Below are 9,788 nucleotides of genomic sequence, written 5' to 3'. Positions count from 1 at the left end.
AAGGAGATTTTGGGTTGAGATGATGGGGTTTTCTAAATATACAATCATGACATCTGCAAACAGGGACAATTTGACTTCCTCTTTTCCTAATTGAATACCCTTTCTTTCTTTCTTTCTTTCTTTCTTTCTTTCTTTCTTTCTTTCTTTCTTTCTTTCTTTCTTTCTTTCTTTCTTTTTCTTTCTTTTCTTTTCTTTCTTTCTTTCCTTTCTTTCCTTCCTTTCTTTCCTTCCTTTCTTTCCTTCCTTTCTTTTTCCTTTCTCTCTTTCCCTCTCTCTCTCTCTCTCTCTCTTTCTCTCTTTCTCTCTTTCTCTCTTTCTTTCTTTCTTTCTTTTCTCCTGCCTGATTGCCCTGGCCAGAAATTCCAACACTATGTTGAATAGGAGTGGTAAGAGAGGGCAGCCCTGTCTTGTGCCAGTTATTAAAGGGAATGCTTCCAGTTTTTGCCCATTCAGTATGATATTGGCTGTGGGTTTGTCATAAATAGCTCATATTATTTTGAGATACATTCCATCAATACCTAGTTTACCAAGAGTTTTTAGCATGAAGGGGTGTTGAATTTTCCTAAAGGTCTTTTCTGCATCTATTGAGATATTCGAGGTTTTTATGATTGGTTCTGTTTATGTGATGGATTACATTTATTGATTTGTGTATGTTGAACCAGCCTTGCATCCCAGGGATGAAGCTGTCTTGATCGTGGTGGATAAGCTTTTTGTTGTGTTGCTGGGTTCGGCTTGCCAGTATTTTATGCAGATTTTCAAATCGATGTTCATCAGGGATGTTGGCCTAAAATTTTTTTGTTGTTGTGTGTCTGCCAGGTTTTGCTATCAGGATGATGCTGGCCTCATAAAATGAGTTAGGGAGGATTCCCTTTTTCTATTGTTTGGAATAGTTTGAGGAGGGATGGTACAGCTCCTCTTTGTACCTCTGGTAGAAGTTGGCTGTGTATCCATCTGGTCCAGGACTTTTTTAGTTGGTAGGCTATTAATTATTATCTCAATTTCAGAACTTGTTATTGGTCTATTTAGGTATTCCACTTCTTCCTGGTGTAGTCTTGGGAAGGTGTATGTGTTAAGGAATTTATCCATTTCTTCTAGATTTTCTAATTTATTTGTTTTGAGGTGTTTATAGTATTCTGTATTACTGTGGGGTCGGTGGTGATATCTCCTTTATCATTTTTTATTGCATCTATTTGATTCTTCTCTCTTTTCTTCTTTCTTAGTCTGGCTAGAGGTCTATTCTGTTGATCTTTTAAAAAACCTGGATTCACTGATTTTTTTGAAGGGATTTGTGTGTGTGTGTGTCTCTATCTCCTTCAGTTCTGCTCTGATCTTAGTTATTTCTTGTCTTCTGCTAGCTTTTGAATTTGTTTGTTCTTGCATCTCTAGTTCTTTTAATTGTGACGTTAGGGTGTCAATTTTAGATCTTTCCAGCTTTCTCTTGTGAGTATTTAGTGCTATAAATTTCCCTCTACACACTGCTTTATGTGTGTCCCAGAAATTCTGGTATGTTGTATCTTTGTGCTCATTGGTTTCAAAGAACATCTTTATTTCTGCTTTAATTTCGTGATTTACTTAGTAGTCATTCAGGAGCAGGTTGTTCATTATGTTGTCAATTTTAGAATAAGTGAAATGTGGTGCTGAGAAGAATGTATATTCTGTTGATTTGGGGTGGAGAGTTCTGTAGATGTTAATTAGGTCTCCTTGGTCCAGAGGTGAATTCATGTCCTGGATATCCTTGTCAATTTTCTGTCTTGTTCATCTAATATTGACAGTGGGGTGTTAAAGGTTCTCACTATTAATTATTGTGTGGTAGTCTAAGTCTCTTTGTTGGTCTCTAAGGACATGCTTTATGAATCTGGGTGCTCCTGTATTGGGTGCATATATATTTAGGATTGCTAAATCTTCTTGTTTCTTTGATCCCTTTACAATTATGTAATGACCTTCTTTGTCTCTTTTGATCTTTGTTGGTTTAAAATCTGTTTTATCAGAGACTAGGATTGCAACCCCGCTTTTTTATTTGACCCTCCCATTGCAGTTTATTTTAAATACCTTATTCTGCTGATGACTTAATGTGGTATTTTATAGCCATATTCACATCTTACTTTCCCTGCTAAATACATCCTCCTCAAAGATAGAATCATATTGAATTTTTAGTAATTCCTACCATGTTTAACCCTGCACATGCACCTTCTACATAACATAAATAGTTATTCAATAAATGAATACATTATAAAACAAATGAATGGCTGCATTTATCAACAACATTCAAAGTTATAAAGCATGATTACACCTTGTGTTTATTGATATTAATTGTTGAAATATATTACCCCATAGTTACTTGTGTGTTAAGTCATAAGAAAGCAAAGAGAAAGATGTGAAAGCAAGAAGTGCATAAAACTAAGCAAACAACAACAAAAACCCAAGGCAATACATTTTTGGGGTATGGATGTTTAGTCTCATTTCTTCCTGTGTTATACTTGGGGTTCTCTTACTTCTCCCCAGAGAATGCAAAATGATTCCCTTTGTTGACTGAGTGGAAGAGGAAGTGGGCTTGTGTAGTTCAGTCTCTTTTCCTTACAACTTTTCAGGAGCTAGCATGTGTGCAGAGGAAAGGCATCCTCAAGCTTTGAAAATGCCAAAAGTATTATAGGGGTAAGCTTTGAGACTGTGGGGTTTAAGTCTACAGGTTTAGAGTTGAGTTCACCTTGAAGAAATATTAAAAGCTGGTGTTTCAGATAAGAAACCTTGAGACATACCCAGTTAAGGAGGGAGATATGAAAATCTAATGGAGATGTGGAGAAGAGGGTTCATGTGGGATTGATCAGGAAGAGTAAGTAAGGCTTGCAGGTGACACCTTAGAATCAAGCATGAACTATGGAGGCCTCATCAATGGAGTAAACCTTGAAGTACTCAAGTCTTGCGATGAGTAGCTTGCTTCAGCATAGTTCTCCGGCTCTCCTATCCATTTAGGGATTGCTTTAGATTGTATTTGGCTATATACAATGCTTACAATTCCATATGTTTCTGAGATCCCAACCATAGCTCCAACCTTATAAAAAAGTCATTTTTTATAATGGATAAATTCATTCATACGGAGTCCTCAGAAAGAGAAAATGATATTGTCTTGGCTTGACACAGAGGTATAAGTCATAAGATTAAACAGGCTGTTATATATTGATTCTTTTCAACATAGCATTCCTGCACCTACCTAGATTTGTGCAGCATGGATGAACTTGATCATATCTATCTTTTTCTGTTCTGCCAAGGCAGTGAAGCTGTTCATTTGCCAACTTCTAAAGTTGATATGGCTTTTCAATATTGTCTTATAAACCATATAATCCATTGTTTCTGGAACTCTTCCCTGATCTCAGAATCACATCCCTGAGCTCTTAAGTCACAGTCCAGTGTTTTTCCTCTACCAAGAATTCATTTATCCTTCTGTCACCTGTTGAAATCTGGTGCAGGACTCACAAAGGGTATCTTAATTTTCAAAACAAAAAATTGTTTTCGGCCAGGTGCGGTGGCTCACGCCTGTAATTCCAGCACTTTGGGAGGCCAAGGCGGGAGGATCACGAGGTCAGGAGTTCAAGACCAGCCCGACTAACATGAGAACACCCTGTCTCTACTAAAAGTACAAAAATTAGCCAGGCGTGGTGGCAGGTGCCTGTAGTCCCAGCTACTAGGGAGGCTGAGGCAGGAGAATCGCTTGAACCCAGGAGGTGGAGGTTGCAGTGAGCCGAGATCATGCCACCGCACTCCAGCCTGGGTGACAACAGCGAGACTCCGTCTCAAAAAAAAAAAAATGCTTTATTATTTTTCTGTGATCTTGTGGTATATATGCTGTTATTGTATTACATATGCCATTCTACCACTTAAAGTATTCTCCATACAATTACAATTTATGTTGGTTTCCAGACTGAGTCTGAAATACTTTACAATACTATGTCTGAAATGACTATGAATTTTCAACAGTGCAGAATTTTACATACCATTTCATTCTTCTACATTTCTTCCATCATTATAGATACCTCAATACCATGACTGATATTAAGTAGTTTAAAAACTATCTAAGGATAAGGACATTATATCCCTCTATATTGTTTAGTAAATTATATTTCTTCATAGGAAAAAGACATGCTGTTTTAAGTGCTGTGCCTTTCTGTACTTTTATTTTGTTACTATAAAAAATAATCCACAGATTAAAACCTATGGCTATGATATATTTACAGTGTAATACTCATTTGACAATGAAGTTATAATATATAATTGAATCAAAGGACTCTGCTGATACAATGAATAAAAGAACATATGTAAATGATTCTTAGATGGGACAAAATAGATATTAATAATAATCAATATTATGAGCAATTTGAATGAAACAGTTACCATTATCAAAGCAACTCTTTCAAAAGAATTCAAGATGTTTAATAAAGACTTCCATCCTGCTGTGTTAGACAAAGGATTGTAGTCTACAACTGTAGGGGAAAGAAATCCTGACAGAATATATTAATATATTTTCAAAATATTATACATTAGATTGCTAGATCATTTATGTTGTAATATCTGCTAAGACTTTAATATGGTCCTACCCGTAAATCTACTTTTAAAAAGGAAGCAAAATGTATAGTTAAAATTCATCTTGAATTAATAACTGAGATAATGGTATAAACATAAAAAAAAGGAATATTCCTTCTGCCTGTATAAAATTATGACCTCATCGTTATATATGAAGAGGACTGAAATACTCCAGAACATGTCTTTCAACTTCTCCTTTCATTCTTTCTCGTCTCATAATTTGACCTTTGTGGGCTCATAATTACATAAATAACACAAGAGGAAAATAAAATGTATTTTCTACTAAGGGAATGTATTCGTAGGAAAAGCAATACAACAGATTTAGACCGTCAAGAACGTTCAAAATTGTAGAAAAAATATACAGACTAGCATATGAATCATGTATGAGCATTTAAAACAACTAAGGTAGAATTAAAAATGAACAGGCATGAAAGCATCTACCAAGATGTCCAGATTTGAAAAAAAAAAAAAGATGAGAATGCTAGAAATTAAAACATAATCACTAAAATTAAAAGCTCAATGTATGGATAAAATAAGAGATTAGATACCTAAAAATACAGACCTGAAAAAGAAATGGAAACTGGGAAGGAGAGGGTAAGAGATGTGGGAGGTGTGAAAATGCAAAGTTATGTCTTCAGAGTTTCAGAAAAGGATCATAGAAAATTGAGGAGTAGTTATCTGAAGAAATAATGCAAATTTCCAGAATTGATTAAAATGTGATTCTACAGATACAGCAATTACGGTAAATAAGATACATGTATACTTTTGACTTTATAGTGGAAGAGTAGAACACCAAAGACAAAGTATTATTTAAGGCAGACAGCAAGATAAAAAGATTACGTCTACAGGAGTAGCAACAAGATTTAAAGGAAATGCTTAGGGAATAAAGGTAATATAAAATAAAAATATTAATGTGTACATCCTTATCCAGGAAATTCATTAAACCTAAATTTATGAAATGATAATTTATAAACAGTAAATTTATGGGCAGATAAATATAATTAATACAAAGTATTTGGGCAGATAAATATAATTAATACCAAGTATTTAGATGTCCCATTTATAATTGATTTGTGAAGGAATATCTTTCAGTAGAAAATAAATGGAGTTGTAACTTAGTAACATTGTTACCAAATTTCATATTCAAGAAATATATATTTGTGTAATTTAAACTTTTCCACAAAGCACTTCTTTGTGCTTCCCCTGGAACCATATGCATATAATTTGAGAACATGCACCCTCAGCAGTAAAGGGCCAGGGTCGACCTTTCTGGGACTCACCTCCCCTTCTGTAGATTGCAAATGGAGCTCCTTCCTGCAGGTGGCCTTGAAGTCTCCTGCAGCAGCACTCACCTGGACCCCACGAGGAGCTTCCATGATCAAGGATCTGGTGGGTGATTCAAGCCTAAGGGAAAAACAAAAAAAGTCATTCATAGAAAAAAGAAAATTTTTAATAAACTGGAAGACATTAGTCAACTTAACCAGAAAAACATAAAGACCAGACAGGAATAAAGGAAAAGTCCTACCATTTTAGGCAAAGCCAAAATGAGTTTTAGAACAATTTTGATTGACTTATCTATTTTGGCGCTTTATAAAAATCTACATTTATTCACATCAAGTATTGGCTCTCACGTTCATGACAATTTGCTTATGGTTTCTTTTGCCGTTTCCCCTCATAATGCTCATGAAAAGTAGGGTGTGATAAGTATACATGCTAAAATTTTGAATAACTCACTAATATTAATGATGGAGGTTTAATAAAAAACTTACTACAGTTTAGGATGTAGATATATGTGTTCCTCAATAAAGAGTCCCTGTCTTGTAAACACGAATGCGTTAATGAAAATCGTTAATATTGCAAACTTTCAGGCATGCACAAAATATGAACTTGACACCTCTAGAAACTGATTAAAATAATGAAATAAGACATTTTCTACATCAACTAACTAACTCTGATGGCCCCGTGAAATGTCTACAGAATGAGTGACATTAGTCTGGGAAAGAAAAATCAATAGGAGGGTAATATACAAGTATAAATGTGATTGAAGGTTGGCTACATAAATTATAAGGGCAAAAAACAAGTGTTTTACACAGTCATGCCTACAGGAAGAGAGTTGGGAGGCAGTTTTATCTTCAAATATGACACTAGAGAAAAAGCAAAAATGACACAATACAGGAACTAGAATACAGTGGTAAAATGTGCTAGTATGAGAAGAGGTAGGATCCATGCATTGGTCTTTTTAGATCAGCTTTCTGCCTTGGGGATGCAACTGCCTGTGATCCCCTTGACCACAGCCGTTTAAGAGGAGGGTCCCCTCAGGCTCACATTCACCGTTATCCAGCACAATTGGTTGTGTTTTCGGTTTCTGAGGCAATGAATTCAGAGTTGTTTTGCAGAAAGAACCACATCAAATGGTTAGGTCTACTGGAGTTCAGCTCCCTCTCGGCAGGAAAGTCAAACTGAAAAGCTTAAAAGTGATATGGAAGGAGCAGAACCAGCATTTAGAAATGGTTTCAACACTTTCATTTTCTCTTGCAACTTTAAAATTTTACTCTCTATGGGCCATTTGGAGATCTATCCTCATATAATCCCTGGAGGGGAGAGGGTTTGAATATATCTATTTTTAATAAACATCTGTAATTTTTTTATTAAACAGAACTCCCCGTATTTTCCATAGAATATTTGATTTCCATAGAATATTTGAAAACTTGAAGACAATCACTCATAATCCGACTACTTATACAATTTACTATTAGCATTTTACGCACAGTATCAAAATGTCAAAATTTGAATGTTAAAATGTATTTTTATCACTGATTTTCCCTGATACATAACCCTTCTAGAACTACGCAGACTCATAGCAACACAGTATCAACAATTAAATGTTGTCCCATGGCTGGGCGCGGTGGCTCACGCCTGTAATCCCAGTACTTTGGGAGGCCGAGCATGGTGGTGGGCACTTGTAGTCTCAGCTACTCAGGAGGCTGAGGCAGGAGAATGGCGTGAACCGGGGAGGAGGGGCTTGCAGTGAGCAGAGATCACGCCACTGCACTCCAGCCTGGGCGACAGTGCCAGACTCTGTCTCAAAAAAAAAAAAAAAAAGTGTCCCACTTCTCTCTTGTATGAAAATTCTCCTGTTCACTGAGGAGGGTTTCACACACTTATTTATATTATAGTAGAGGTTTTCAGTTAAACTCTTCATGTTATTATGAAATATTCTCTGAAAAGCCTGTTGAAAAGGAAACCTAAGATTATTGGCACTTCTTGTGGATTTCTATGTAAATAGTCAATGGAATTAGTGAATTATAATTGTATTCACGTGGAAACATTACAGCAAATATAGCAGTGAGTTTCAGACTGGCTTTCACAGTGGGTAGCTAGTAGTATGCCCGAGAGAAGGATTAATGTTTAACTCAAGTCCCTCTACCACCTGGTTCTTCAAAGCATTCTGTTTTCCATGGTGTTTATATAGCAAAGATGCAACAAGATATTGTTTTTAAGGTGTTATGCAACTATCAAATTTAAAAAGTCTGTGGCCTAAATCTCTAGAAGAATTCTCAACATTCAGAAAAAATAATTCAGACTTTAAAACAACCTAAGTTGCAAGAATGCAGTTGTAAAGTATTAAGCAGAACTTAAACATCAGAAGAAACAAAAAGAAAGGGAGGGAAAAGGAAAGGAAAGCAAATATACTACTTTATCATAATGTTCTTCTCATAGGTAGAAGAACACCAGCAAAGCGATCTACCCCTTTATTCAGGAAATGTCTCAGACAACATCCTGACTGCTTAATAGAGTTTTTTTCCTTGAATATATTAATGATGTATATTAGAGCTATGTATTTCTAGAGATTATTAATGATGTATATTAGAGCTATATGTTTCTAGAGATTATTAATGATGTATATTAGAGCTATGTGTTTCTAGAGATTATTAATGATGCATATTAGAGCTATGTGTTTCTAGAGATTAACTTGGAGCCTGCAAACCTTAATATTTCTGTGTTAAGGTGTATTTTTGCAAGAATGAGAATTATGAAAAGATGCCAAATATATGATTAAATATTAATTCATTTTACAGAATCCAAGTGCAGATTATTTTCTTATTCTGTAGTTAATGGATCTCAGATCCAAAAATAAATCTTTAGGAAATCGGCACTGTATAATTAATTTTATCACTTTTACCATAGGTACAGAAACTCTTCAAACTGTAGCAACTTAACTATATATTAATGTAAGAAATAAAAAAGAGTGAACATTGGGCTGCTGTGGGCAAATTTACTATTATGTCTTTGTTAACTATTTAACATATATTGTTTAGCCTTTTAAAATATAGACTCCATACTACAAAACAGTATCATCTTATCTAAAAAAAATCAAAGAAAATCCGCAGTTTTAAAATGCACATGAAAACCAGCACAGAACTTGAGAAATACTAGACACTCATCAAACATCTGCTGAATAAATAAGTTATAGAAATCCACCACATTTCTTCACCAAAATATTAATACTCTATTAATTAAATAACTTTTGAAATTTTGTCTTTTCTGAAGTCTAAATCAAGGAAAACATGGCTACTTACTCCCAAAATTAACAGTTTATTGACTTGGCCAACCAATGAAACGGTGTTGATTAGAACTAAGCATCAAGTAACAGTACTTATTTCTCTGAGAGGAAAACTGTCAGCAAGGCTTGTGAAGTTTTTCTCAAACACCCTGCTTTTAATGTTCATTACACAAATAAATAACTGAATACCTACATAATTACTCGACTTTGCTTCTGTTTCAGTTTGGAAATTTAATAACACTAATCTTTGGGATTGCCAGTCTGCTTTTACAAGCAGCTGATAAATCCAGCTTAGTGCAATGTTTAAATAATGATGAATAATTAGAAAATGAAACCCAAAGGAGGAGCAAGATGGCTGAATAGGAACAGTTCCAGTCTCCAACTCCCAGCGCGAGCGACACAGAAGACCGGTGATTTCTGCATTTTCAACTGAGGTACTGGGGTCATCTCACTAGGGAGTGCCGGACAATCGGTGCTGGTCAGCTGCTGCAGCCTGACCAGCGAGAGCTGAAGCAGGGCGAGGCATCGCCTCACCTGGAAGCGCAAGGGGGAAGGGGATCCGTTTTCCTAGCCAGGGGAACTGAGACACACAACACCTGGAAAATCGGGTAACTCCCACCCCAATACTGCGCTGTAAGCATACAGGCAC

At 35.6% G+C, this 9,788-nt stretch overlaps 1 protein-coding gene across 1 annotated transcript in view; it reads right to left on the bottom strand.

Annotated features, from left to right (window-relative positions):
* Positions 1 to 5,514: 5,514 nt before the first annotated feature.
* The window catches only part of SGCZ (sarcoglycan zeta), a 319,472-nt gene continuing 315,198 nt past the window's right edge, over positions 5,515 to 9,788 (bottom strand). Inside the window, exons 6-7 of the mRNA XM_017877508.1 lie at positions 5,856 to 5,979; positions 5,515 to 5,520 (exon numbers count right to left, since the gene is read on the bottom strand). Of these exons, the coding sequence (XP_017732997.1) occupies positions 5,515 to 5,520; positions 5,856 to 5,979 (130 nt within the window). The remainder of the gene's footprint in view (positions 5,521 to 5,855; positions 5,980 to 9,788) is intronic.

This window comes from Rhinopithecus bieti, unplaced genomic scaffold, assembly GCF_001698545.2.
Source record: "Rhinopithecus bieti isolate Rb0 unplaced genomic scaffold, ASM169854v2 scaffold_10584, whole genome shotgun sequence".
In the NCBI taxonomy this organism is placed as follows: Eukaryota; Metazoa; Chordata; class Mammalia; order Primates; family Cercopithecidae; genus Rhinopithecus; species Rhinopithecus bieti.
Note: the sequence above shows the minus strand (reverse complement) of the source record. Positions and strands in the feature narration are given on the sequence as shown.